Source organism: Giraffa tippelskirchi, chromosome 4 (genome assembly GCF_054371585.1).
Source record: "Giraffa tippelskirchi isolate mGirTip1 chromosome 4, T2T-mGirTip1v1.2.pri, whole genome shotgun sequence".
In the NCBI taxonomy this organism is placed as follows: domain Eukaryota; kingdom Metazoa; phylum Chordata; class Mammalia; order Artiodactyla; family Giraffidae; genus Giraffa; species Giraffa tippelskirchi.
Window position 1 is genome coordinate 189,845,002 of NC_137278.1, and position 13,312 is coordinate 189,858,313.

The window sequence follows — 13,312 nt, forward strand, 5'->3', positions numbered from 1 at the left end:
GACCCCGCACAGAAATGGGGACTTCACAGGCGTTTTCTGGGATATCTCTGGTTTCAGCCCCATCTGATCTGAATCATTCGCCAGTGGTGGCTCCAGCCAATGAAGAGAAAAACAAACGATCCGAAGTCCTGAGCGGCAGCAAATGGATTTAGGTTAAACAGCGGGGTTGGAGAGGGGCACTAAACCCTGAGTTGTAAGCACCTGGGAAGCCCTCTCCGAAAGGGCGAGGAATCGGAGCTGTGTGTAGGCAGGGGTATGCATTTCTACACTGCCCAGGACGCCCCCTCTCCGCTGCTGCAGACCAGTGGCCGGCCCTGGAGGCCAGCGGTGTGGACGTGAACTGACTGATCTGTCCCACCCCTGGGTCGCCAAACCGCCCGACGGAGTGCGGAGAAAGCAGCACGTAGATCCCAGGAGTGCAGGAGGAGAACCGGCCCGGCCCGGCTCACGGGGCGCTAGAGGGTCAGAAAGGACCCGCCCTTCCCAGACGGGCCCTGCTGGGCGAAGTTTGTCCTCAAGACCACGTGAGGCTTCCTCGCCCCTAAAAAGCCCCAAACAGGCCGGGCTTATGAGAGAGGAAAGTTAAGAAGGACGCCCGAACCTCCGCGTCCGGGCGCCCCGCTGCCGGCCCCAGAGCCACTCTGCCAGCAGCTGCCTGGTCCTGCCGAGCGGAGCGGAGATCGCGGTCGCCGAGCAATGTCCCGCTGCAGCCGGGTCGAGCGCCTCGGGCTGCCCCCGCCGCCGGCCCCGCTGCCGCTGCTCCTGCTGCTTCTGGCCGCCGCGGTGCCTCCGAGCCTGGCAGGTGAGCCGCGCGCCCAGCGTTCCGCCCCGGCTGGGGGCGCTGGGAGGGACCCCCTGGGAGCCCTTCTGCGCGCGTGCCGCCCCGTGCGCTCCCGAGTCCACTCAAGTTGACTTCCCGCGGGTGTCCGTCTGTTTTCTGGGTGGACGCCAAGGAACGCGCTTCTGCCGGCGGGACGGCCCCGGTTGCTCCAGCCTTGCTGGCGCTCGGGGATGGCCCCGGACGAGGACTCGCGGGTGTGTTTCTCCGAACTTAGAAAGTGCTGGCCCGAATTCTTGGCAGACAAATCGGTTCGCTCCGGCACGGCTCTTGGCTTTGCTGATTCTTGGCTGATCCTAAAAGCGTCAGCCAAAGGACATCTAAATATGTTTATTCTCGTCATAGAATGTGATCCAGGTTGCCACTTGTTTTTTTTAATTGACAATGGCTTTGGTTTAAAGTGTTGAGAAGTGCAACCTGGTGTTGTTAGCTTGAAATGTGCTAGGCAGTGTACCCAAGGATTTATGTTCTTTCATATACTGCTCACTACAATCCTAAATGGGCTTCCCAGGTGGCATAGTGGTAAAACAGAATCCTCCTGCCAATGCAGAAGACGCAGGAGGCGGGGATTTGATCCCCTGGAGAAGGAAACCCACTCCAGTTTTCTTGCCTGGGAAATCCCATGGAAAGAGGAGCCTGGCAGGCTACAGTCCATGGTGTGGCAAAGAGTCTGACACGACTTAGCCACTAAACAACAACAATAACACGATCCTAAATAGGTTTATTATCCCTATTCTACAGATGAGAAAGTTTGAGACTGAGCAAGTTCAATGATTTGCATAAAGATACACAGCAAATGGAAGCAGAGCTGAAATGCAAAAGGGCATGTACTTTACTACTCCCCTCTTAGTAAAACAGGTTTTAAACAAGGTTTTATCCCTACAGGTATTGACACTGAACTGTACCCTTTGCTTCAAAAGCAAAAGGAGGGTGTGTGTGTGTGTGTGTTTTTTTGGGGGGGGGCGGTGGTCTGGGTTTTGTCTGTTTCACTCTCAATGAGTAAAACTAAGATTAAGTTAAAAAAAAAAACCTGAAAGACTTCAAAAGTAACGTATAAGAGACAATTTAAAACGAGAGAGGATTCATTTTATTTCCTAATCCCTTTTCTGTGCTGACCTTGCGCAAGACTAGGGTGGGGTTCAGCAGGGCTATCCCTTCCTAAAAGCGCCTTATGGGTTCTTGTTCTACCGTCTTCCATCAACCAGTATGTGCAGTTACCAGATTTCAAACCCTTAACTTTCGCAATGTGCCCACTTATCACTCTTAAATTTTTCCAGTTTCTGAAGCTGCCTTGGCTTCTGACCCGTGATTTGCCTGTGCATTCTGGAGGCGATGGTGTTGATGCCGGCTCGTCGCCCCTGAGACTGCTCATTTGAACACATCTGGGACAGGCTGGGGAGTGCCCCGGAAACGGAAATTGCGGTTGTGTCTGGAACGATGGCAGAAACTTTTCTCCCTTTCCTGGTCTCCTTTTAGATTATTGGGCTTGTTTTAAATGTTCCCGTAGATGGAGTGGGCAGCCTAAAGAGTGAGGTGGAGACATTGTTTTTCTGAAGATGGGGCACTGTTTATTTAGGAAAATATTACCCTGCAAGAAATTGCTTCTTAAATTGAGTCCCCAATTCTGGCCTCAGTCTATTATAGACTTAAAACATATAATCACATTGCATTTATCTTTCCAGACTGAAAGCCCCACGTGTGTTTTAGGATGCTTTGTAAATTTTTCTTTTTTTCGCCCAGCAGCTTGTGGCCCCAACCAGAGATTGAACCCAAGCCGTGGACAATAAAAGCATGGCGTTCTAACCACTGTACCACCAGGGAATTACCAGTTTTTCTAGTCATATGTATAGGGCAGTCAGGTTGTCACTAGGGAAAGAGATGGGTTGGTTGCCAAGACACTCATAAAGTGGCATGTGCCTTGGTAAAGCGAGTTTCAGATCTGGCCCTGGGTTTCTCAGGGATAGACTCTAGAAATTTATTTTTTGCAGATCTCCAGAGCTGATCAGATATAAGGAAACTGATTTGTCCTGATAAGCACAGGTCTATTCATCAAACCACTGTTGTTCATTTTTAACAATGTGGTTATTTGTGTAGCCTGCTCCAGGCACATTCTCACTGTAATCAAACTACCTGGGATAAAAAATATATCAGGGATTCTCAGGCTGAGGGCCTGATTCATCTGCCTCTCACTAGGACTGGGCGTTTCAGGGAGTACATAGCTGCTCCTTACTGATCACTGCTTGCCCAAAACAGCTGGTCACAGACTCTTTTTCCTCTCTTCCATGGCTCACCAGTACCACTTGAGACTAACTGACTGCCTGTCTAGATTAGACATCCCTTTAAGTGGCTGTCAAGGAGGCTACAGTCCTGAGAGTTGTTCAGGCTCCTTAATTGACACAGCAGACTTGCAGTTGAGGCCAATCTCAATTGATCCTTTATCTCTGAGGGCTTCCTTATTTCCAGATTCCCTGTGGAAGTTGTACCATATGTTCACTCTTTCCATGGCAGGTCTTCATTCTTGGAAGTCAAATATTAGAGAGAGAGGTTAGAATTCCAAGACAGAAGCCATGGGGCCAGACTGCCTATGTTTGAAGCCTGGCTCCAAAACTGACAAACTGCATGACTTTTAGCCAATTATCTGATCTCTCCATGCCTCAATTTCCTCATCTGTAAAATGGGTATTATAATAATACCTATATCGTAAGTTTGTTATGAGGAACAGTGCCTGGCACATAGTGGGAAAGTCCTTCAGTCATGTCCGACTCTTTGCAACCCTATGGCCTATACAGTCCATGGAATTCTCCAGGCCAGAATACTGGAATGGATAGCCTTCCCCTTCTCCAGGGGATCTTCCCAACCCAGGGATCAAACCCAGGCCTCCAACATTGCAGACGAATTCTTTACCAACGGAGCTATCAGGAAAGCTTAACTAACTAGGGCACATAGTAGGGGCTATATAATTGAGTGACTATTATGACCAGCCATGGGAGTTGCTTTTCTCTGAAAAGGCATCATGAATCTCTTGATAAGGCAACAGAATTGCTGATGATAATTCCTTTTCGGTAAAGTAATAAATTGTTATAAAAACAGATTTTCTTAATCATGGCCTAACATTTTGGGGAGTTGGGGTCCATACCAGTACATTAAGCAGCTCTTTCAGAAAGCACTTTCCTGGGTTGTAAGTGTCTGAAGTCATCATGATTATTTTTACCAAAGTGCAGTTTTATTAACCATGGCAGCTTTAGAATTTCCCAATGCTTTCCTGTTTTTTGGGCTTCCCTGGTGACTCAGCTAGTAAGAATCCACCTGCAATGTGGGAGACCTGGGATTGATCCCTGGGTTGGGAAGACCCCCTGAAGAAGGGAACGGCTACCTACCCTTATGGCCTGGAGAATTCCATGGATTGTACAGTCCCTGGGATCGCAGAGTCAGACATGGCTGAGCGACTTTCACTTCACTTCACTTCCTGTTTTTCTGTACCAGTTTGTTTTTTTTTTAATGTGGTAATGTATTATCTTTTAAAAAAAAAACTACTTTTTATTTTACATTGGAATATAGTCCATTAACAATGTAAGTTTCAGGTGCACAGCAGAGCAACTTGGCCATACACATACATGTATCCATTCTCCCCCAAACTCCGTTCCCATCCAGGCTGCCACATAACATTGAGCAGAGTACCCTGTGCTATATAGTAGGTCCTTGTTAGTTATAGGTTTTAAATACAGCTGTGTATACATGTCAATCCCAAAACTCCCTCATTATCCCTTCCCTTCACTCTTTGCCCTGGTAACCATAAATTTGTTCTCTAAGTCTGTGAGTTTGTTTCTATTTTGTAAATAAGTTCATTTGTATCATTTCTTTTTAGATTTCACATATAAGCAATATTGTATGATATTTCTCGTTCTCTGTCTGACTTACTTCACTCAGTATGACAGTCTCTAGATCCATCCATGTTGCTGCAAGTGACATTATTTCATTCTTTTTAATGGCTGAGTGATATTACATTGTGCATACGTGCCACAGTTTGTTTATCTGTTCCTCTGTCAATGGACACTTAGTTTGCTTCCATGTCTTGAGTACTGTAAGCAGTGCTGTAATGAACATTGGGGTGGATGTATCCTTTCCGATCATGTTTTCCTCCAGATATGTGCCCAGGAGTGGGATTGCAGGGTCATATGGTAGCCCTATTTTTAGTTTTTAAAGAAACCTCCATACTGTTCTCCATAGTGGCTGTATGAATTTACATTCCCACCAACAGTGCAGGAGGGTTCCCTTCTCTCCACACCTTCCCTAGCATTTATTGTTTGTGGATTTTTTGATGATAGCTATTTTGAGGTGATATCTCATTGTAGTTTTGATTTGGATTTATCTAATACTTAGCAATGTTGAACGTCTTTTCATGTGCCTCTTGGCCATCTGTACGTCTTCTTTGGAGAAATGTCTGTTTAGGTCCTCTGCCCATTTTTTGATTGGGTTGTTTGTTTTTTATGGTATTAAGCCACATGAGCTGTTTATAAACTTTGGAGACTAATCCCTTGTTGGTCACATAATTTGCAAATATTTTCCCCAATCTTTGGGTTGTCTTTGGTTTTGTTTATGGTTTCTTTTGCTATTAATAAGCTTTTGAGTTTAATTAGGTCCTATTTGTTTTTGTTTTTACTTCCATTACTCTGGGAGATGAATCAAAAAAGTTATTGCTGCCATTTATGTCAGACAGTGTTCTGTCTATGTTTTCTTCTAGGAGCTGTGTAGTGTCTTTAATCCATTTTGAGTTTATTTTTGTGTATGGTATTAAAGAATAATCTAATTTCTTTTTTTTTTTTTTAACATGTAGCTGTCCAGTTTTCCCAGCATCATTTATTGAAGAGACTATTTCCCCACCATTGTATAGTCTGGCTTCCTTTGTCATAGATTAATTGAGCACATGTGCATGGATTTATTTCTGGGAACTCTATCCTGTTCCATTGATCTATATATCTGTTTTTCTGCCAGTACCATACTGTTTTGATGACTATAGTTTTGCAGTATAATCTGGAGTCAGAGAGCCTGATCCCTCCAACTCTGTTTTTCTTTCTCAAGATTGTTTTGATGATTTGGGATCTTTTGTGTCTCCATACAAATTTTAAGATTTTTTGTCCTAGTTTTGTGAAAAATGTCATTGGTAATTTCATAAGGATTGCATTTGATCTGTAGATTGCCTTGGGTAATATAGTTATTTGGACAATAATGATTCTTCCAAACCAAGAATATAATATATTTTTTCATCTGTGTCATCTTTGATTTCTTTAATCAGTGTCTTATAGTATTCCATGTACAGGTCTTTTGCACCCTGGGTAGATTTATTCCTAGGTGTTTTATTTTTTTGAAGTAATGATAATGGGATTGTTTCCTTAATTTCTCTTTCTGATGTTTCACTTTTAGTGCATAGAAATGCAAGAGATTTCCCTGTATTAATTTTGTATCCTGCAACTTTACTGAATTCATTGATGAGCTCTAGTAGTTTTCTGGCAGTATCTTTAGGGTTTTTTATGTATAGTATGATGGCAGTTTCAGTTTTGTTTTTTTTCCAATTTGGACTCCTTTTATTTTTCTTCTCTGATTGCTGTAGCTAGGACTTCCAAAGCTATGTTGAATATAAGCGGCAAAAGTGGACATCCTTGCCTTGTTCCTGATCTTAGAGGAAATGCTTTCAGCTTTTCACCATTGACTATGATGTTATCTGTAGGTCTGTCTTATACGGCCTTTATTCTGTTGAGGTATGTTTTCTTTATGGAGAAGGAAATGGCAACCCACTCCAATATTCTTGCCCAGAAAATTCCATGAACAGAGGAGCCTGGATGGCTACAGTCCATGGAGTTGCAAAGAGTCAGCCTTGACTGAACGAATGAGCATGTGTTTCCTTTATGCCCACTTTCTGGAGAGTATTTTTTATCATAAACCGGTGCTAAATTTTATCAGAAGCCTTTTCTGCTTTTATTGAGATGATCATATGGTTTTTATTCTTCAGTTTGTTCATGTGGTTTATCACACTGCTTGATTTGTGAATATTGAAAAATCCCTGCATCCCTGGGATAAATCTCACTTAATCATGGTATTTGAGCCTTTTAATGTATTGTTGGATTAGAATTGATAGTATTTTGTTGAGGATTTCTGTGTCTGTGTTCATCAGTGATATTGGCCTGTAATTTTCTTATCTGTGTGGTATCTTTGTCTGATTTTGGTATCACAGTGATGGTGGCCTCATAGAATGATTTTGAGTTTTCCTTCCTCTGCCATTTTTTCAGAACAATATCAGAAGGATAGGTGTTAGCTCTTCTCTAAATGTTTGATAGAATTCACCTGTGTCCTGGACTTTTATTTGTTGGGAGTTTTAAAATCACAGTTTCAATTTCAGTGCATATGATTGGGCTATTCATATTTTTTATTTCTTCCTGGTTCAGTCTTGAGACTGCATATTTTTAAGAATCTGTCCATTTCTTCCAGGTTGTCCATTTTATTGTCATACAGTTGCTTGTAGAAGTCTCATGATATTTTGAATTTCTGTGGTGTCAGTTGTAACATTTTTTGCATTTCTAATTTTATTGATTTGAGTCCTCTCTCAATCTGGCTAAGACTTTTATGGGTTTTATCTTTTCAAAGAACCAGCTTTTAGTTTTGTTGATCTTTGCTGTTGTCTTCTTTGTCTCTATTTCACTGATGTCTGCTCTGATCTTTTAAGTTTTCTTTTTGTCTACTAACTTTAGGTTTTGTTTGTTCTACTTTCTCTAATTACTTTAAGTGTGAGGTTAGGTTGTTTATTTGAGATTGTTCTTGTTTCCTGAGGTAAGATTGTATTGCTATAAGTTTTCCTCTTAGAACTACTTTTGCTACATCCTATAGGCTTTGGATCATTGTGCTTTCATTTACATTTGTCTCTAGATATTTTTTTATTTCCCCTTTGATTTCTTCAGTGATCCATTGTTTGTTTAGTAATGTATTGTTTAGCCTCTATGTGTTTGTATTTTTATTGTTTTTTTCTTGTACTTTATTTCTAATCTCAAAGTGTTGTAGTTGGAAAACATGCTTGATATGATTTCAGTTTTCTTAATTTCACACTCATTTTGTGGCCAAGCATGTGGTCAATCCTGGAGAATATTGCATGTGCATTTGAGAAACATGTATTCTTCTGCTTTTGGATGGAACACTCTATAAATATAAATTAAGTCCATCTAGTCTAATGTGTTATTTAAGGCCTGTGTTTCCTTATTGATTTTCTGACTGGATGATGTATCCTGCTGGAGTCCAGCTCCAGCGGCCAGGGAATCAGCCTGAAGGGAAGAGCGGTGTCTGCTGAGAATGATGTAGCCTCTGACTCAAAGTGTGGGGCTGCATGTTTATTTCAAGCATCAGGTTTTCTTTTATACTTTGACAAAAGCATTAGGTCAGAGGTGTGACATCTTCAGTTTCCCCTCACCCAGATTTATTGTCTCCAGAAAGTGTCCTTGTGATTACATTGTAACTCCTGCTTATCTCTGGGCTGCATACCACATTCCTCAGTTTATTTCTTAAAAAGGCTTCTAGCTATTAGTATCTCTAAAATTCCTAATCTCTATAAGCTATAGTAAAATATGCCAACACTACAACATTCTTTAAACTTTTAGCTTCTAACTATTTTTAATTATTCCTAAACTCTAAACTCAGCAAACTTCTTTTGCCATAAACATTTCCCTCACAAGCAGGACTCAGATAACAATCTTTCCCATGGCCTCAAGCTGCAGCCTATGTGTTCATCCTGGAACATTCTTTGTAAAGATCCTTGAACAAATGTAACTTTATGGTCCTGGGCATAACTGCAGAAGGCTTTATGCTTTCTCATGCTCCTGGCAAGAACAACAAGCACCTTAACATTCTTTCCAGCCAACTCAACAGAAGAAAGAAAAGGACAAGTCAGAATCACAAGACCTAACTCCTTCATCCTGGGACTGTGACTGTGGGATGAGGAGAGGGCGTTGGGGCCGTGCCTCCATTTTGTCAGTAATGCCTAATGCAGCTCTCGGCAGTATCCATTGATGAAAGTGGGATGTTAAAGTCCCCCACTATTATCGTGTTACTGTCAATTTTTCCCTTTATGGCTGTTATGATTTGTCTTATGAATTGAGGTGCTTCTTTGTTGGGTACATATATATTTGCAATTGTTATATCGTCTTCTTGGATTCAAGGGATCATTATGTAGTGTCCTCCTTTGTCTCTTATAACAGTCTTTATTTTTTAAAGTCTATTTTGTCTGATGTGAGTATGGCTACTCCAGCTTTCTTTTGATTTCCATTTGCATGGAATACCTTCTTCCATCCCCTCACTTTAGTCTGTATGTGTCCCTAGGTCTGAGGTGGGTCTCTTATAGACAGCATATGTACAGGTCTTGTTTTTTTAGCCATTCAACCAGTCTCTGTGTTTTGGTTGGCACATTTCATCCATTTGCATTTAAGGTAATTATCAGTATGTGTGTTCCTATTGCCATTTTCTTAATTATTTGGGATTTGTTTCTGTAGGTCTTTTTTCTTCCTTTCCTCTTTTGTTCTCTTCTCTTGTGGTTTGATGGTCATCTTTAGTGTTATGTTGGGTTGCTTTTTCTTTTTTGTGGGTATATCTATTGTGGTTTTTAGGTTTGCTGCTTCTACAAGGTTTTGATATAGCAGTCTATAGATGCACAGGTTGTTTTAAGTTGCTAGTCTCTTTCCTACCTAGAGGAGTTCCTTTTGTATTTGTTGTAACGCTTGTCTGATGGTGTTGAATTCTTGACTTTTGCTTGTTTGAAAAGCTTTTGATTTCTCCCTCAAATCTGAATGATATCCTTGCTGAGTAGAGTATTCTTGGTTGTAGGTTCTTCCCTTTCATCACTTTAAATACATTGTGCCACTCCCTTCTGGCTTGCAGAGTTTCCACAAGAGTTTCTGAGAAGTCAGCTCATAACCTTATGGAAGTGCCCATGTATGTTGTTTGTCATTTTCCCCTTGTTGATTTTAATGTGTTTTCATTGTCTGTAATTTTTGTCAGTTTGATTGCTGCGTGTCTTGCTGTGCTCTTCTTTGGGTTCATCCTGCCTGGGACACTCGGCACCTCCCAACCTTGGTTGAGGGGTTTCCTTTCCCATGTTCGAGAAGTTTTCTGCTCGAGTCTCCTCAAATATTTTATTAGATCCTTTATTTCTTATCATTTTTGGACCTCCATAATGCAAATGTTGGTGTGTTTAATATGTCCCAGAGGTCTCTCAGGTTTTCTTTATTTCATTCTTTATTCTGTTCGGTGGCAGTGATTTCCACCATTCTGCCTTCTAGGTCACTTATTCTTTCCTCTGCCTCATTTATTCTGCTTGATTCCTTCTGTTTAATTTCAGTTATTGTACTTTTTGTCTGTGTTTGTTGTTCTTTAGTTCTCCCAGGTCTATATCAAACATTTCTTGCATCTTCTCGATCCTGGCCTAAATCATTTGTCCAAGATCCTGGATCATCTTCACTATCATTATTCTAAATTCTTTTTCTGTAAGGTTGCCTATCTCCACTTCATTTAGTTGCTTTTCTGGGGTTTTATTTTGCTCCTTCATCTGAGACATCATCCTCCACACTTTCATTTTCCCTAACTTTCTGAGACGGTGGTTTGCAGGGTTGCATTTTCCCTAACTTTCTGAGACAGTGGTTTGCAGGGTTGCATTTTCCCTAACTTTCTGAGACAGTGGTTTGCAGGGTTGCATTTTCCCTAACTTTCTGAGACAGTGGTTTGCAGGGTTGCAGTTCTCGCCTCTGCTGTCCACCTTCCAGCAGATGGAGCGTCTAAGGGTTTTGTGTAAGTTTCCTGATGGGAGGGACTGGTGGTAAGTAGAGCTGGGTCTTGCTCCTGTGGACAAGTCTGTGCTCAGTTAAGCTTTAGCCCACTTGTCTGCTGATGGGTATGGCTGTGTTCCTTCCCTCTTGGTTGTCTGGCCTGAAGCAGCCCCAAACTGGAGCCTACAGGCTGTTTGGTGTGGATGATGGTGACCTCATGGAGGCCTCATGCCCACGAGTACTCCTGAGAACTGCTGTTGCCAGTGTCCTTGTCTCCATGGTGAACCATAGCTGGCCCCCCTCTTCTGCAAAGACCCTCCAGCACTAGCAGGTAGGTCTGGTTCAGTCTCCTATTGGGTCACTGCTCCCTTCCCCTGGGTTCTAATGCACACCAGATTTTGTGTGTGCCCTCCAAGAGTGGACTCTGTTTTCCCCAATCCTGTGGAAGTCCTGCAATCAAATCCCACTGGCCTTCAAAGTCAGGTTCTCTGGGGATTCCTTCTCCTATTGCCAGACCCCCACATTGGGAAGCCTGACATGGGGCTCAGAACCTTTACTCCAGGGGGAGAAATTCTGTGATATAATTGACCTGCAGTTTGTGAGTAGCCCACCTGGTGATTATGGGATTTTATTTTATCATGATTGCACCCCTCCTACTATCTCATTGCAGCTTCTCCTTTGTCTCTGGATGTGGGATATCTTTTTTGGTTGCTTCCAGCATCTTCCTGTCAATGATGGTTCAGCAGTTTGTTGTGATTCCAGTGCTCTCTCAAGGAGTGAGTGCACATCCTTCTACTCTGCCATCTTGAACCAATTCAAGGGCTAAACCAGTTTGTTTATCAGAATATATACAAGATAATTCCCAGAAATGGGAAAAGCCTCAACTACAGTGATACATAGGGAAGGAAAGGAAGTAGACAAAAGCGTGAGGACTTGGTAAATGGCCAGAAGGAACAACTTCAGTTTCCTTTTTAGGGTAAGAACATTGGGGTGGATGTATCCTTTCCAATAATGTTTAGCTGCAGATATGTGCCCAGGAGTGGGATTGCAGGCTCATATGGTAGGCCTATTTTTAGTTTTTAAAGAAACCGCCATACTGTTCTCCATAGTGGCTGTATCAATTTACATTCCCACCAACAGTGCGGGAGGGTTCCCTTCTCTCCACACCTTCCCTGGCACGTATTGTTTGTGGATTTTTTTTATGATAACTATTTTGACTGGTGTGAGGTGGTAATATCTCATTGTAGTTTTGATTTGCATTTCTCTAATACTTAGCAATGTTGAGTTGAGAATACCCAGATCAAAGCGGGTAGATGTTTCTTGCCTTCATCAAGGTAAGAACTAAAGGAAAAGGTGCTTATCTGAGGGTTGGGAATAGGGTGACTTTCGTTTGGGATGTGTGGAGTTTGGGATATTTTGAGAAAATTTAGGAAGGTTCTCTCATAAAGACTAACATACAAATATTTTGACTGAACATTTATTATAGACTCTGACAGGGCAAATACAAGCATGGCATCACATTTATTGATTAGACCTTAGCTAAAAACATTTTTTTAATAGATAAGTTCAGAAGAATTTCTGGGAGAAGTATTAATACTTATTAATCTTTATTATTAAATTTTGTTTCCTGGTCCTGAAACTTATAGAAAAGATAAAAAACTTTCTCCAGAAGAAAATTTAAAAGACCCTCCTTCAGTCCTGAAATTGGGGTATGTGTGTATATGTTAGTTAGTTGCTCAGTTGTGTCCAACTCTTTGTGATCCCATGGACTAGCCTGCCACACTCCTCAGACCATGGGATTCTCCAGGAAGAATACTGGAGTGGATTGCCATTCCCTTATCCAGGGGATCTTCCCAACCTATGGGTCAAACCCAGGTCTCCTGCATTCAGGCAGATTCTTTACCATCTGAGCCACCAGGGAAGCCCCAAAATTGGGGTAGAGAATTTTAAATAACTATTTATTGGTGATTTGCTTTCCATAATATATGAAGTGTTTATCCGTGAACTTCATCTTGGGTCTTGGTTCTAACACACAAAATAGAAACTTTAGTTTTCACACTTATTTAGACATTATTTTTACTTGTGTCACCTGTTATGTTTTGTTGGATTCCAAATTACAAAGCATTAACTACTGAAATAGAAAAAAGGTAGTAGCAGCAATAATGTAATGAATCTCAAGGAATTAATTTTGTTTAACATTTTAAGAATTGTTTAAGAATACGTTTGTTTTACCTTTTTTTTTTTAAATAGAGAAGGTTCCAGTTGCTTCTACAACTATGTCTCACAATTTTTTGATAACTTAGCTTTAAGATGTGACTAGAAAATGTATTAATAATGCTATTATAGTAGGTTTCTTGTACTACTATGAAACAGGAATTTACTTAATGTGGTTAAAAATGAAACTAATAGAGGTAGTGAAATTATGAGGAAACTTGAGTCTAACACTTGAAACTCCATGTCTGTATAGACAGCAGATATGTTATAATCTTCTTGGGAAAAATTGTGAAAGTCTCTTGATTGAGAGAGACAGGCTTGCTCTGAAGTTTGTCCTGTAGCCTTGCAAACACAGCTACAGTTCCAGTACAAAGTGGCGTCAAGTTACTCAAACCAGACCTAAGATATCAAAATTCTAATTTACAGTGAGAAATCAAGAATTAATGTACTGCAGATGTGATGT

General features: G+C 41.5%; 1 protein-coding gene across 2 annotated transcripts in view; it reads left to right on the plus strand.

Moving 5' to 3' along the window:
- The first annotated feature begins 570 nt into the window (after positions 1-570).
- PLBD1 (phospholipase B domain containing 1) overlaps positions 571-13,312 on the plus strand; it is an 82,247-nt gene continuing 69,505 nt past the window's right edge. For both annotated transcript variants that reach the window (XM_081589243.1, XM_081589244.1), the window contains exon 1: positions 571-802. In XM_081589243.1, coding sequence (XP_081445369.1) covers positions 697-802 — 106 coding nt within the window. In that variant the 5' untranslated portion in view covers positions 571-696. The remainder of the gene's footprint in view (positions 803-13,312) is intronic.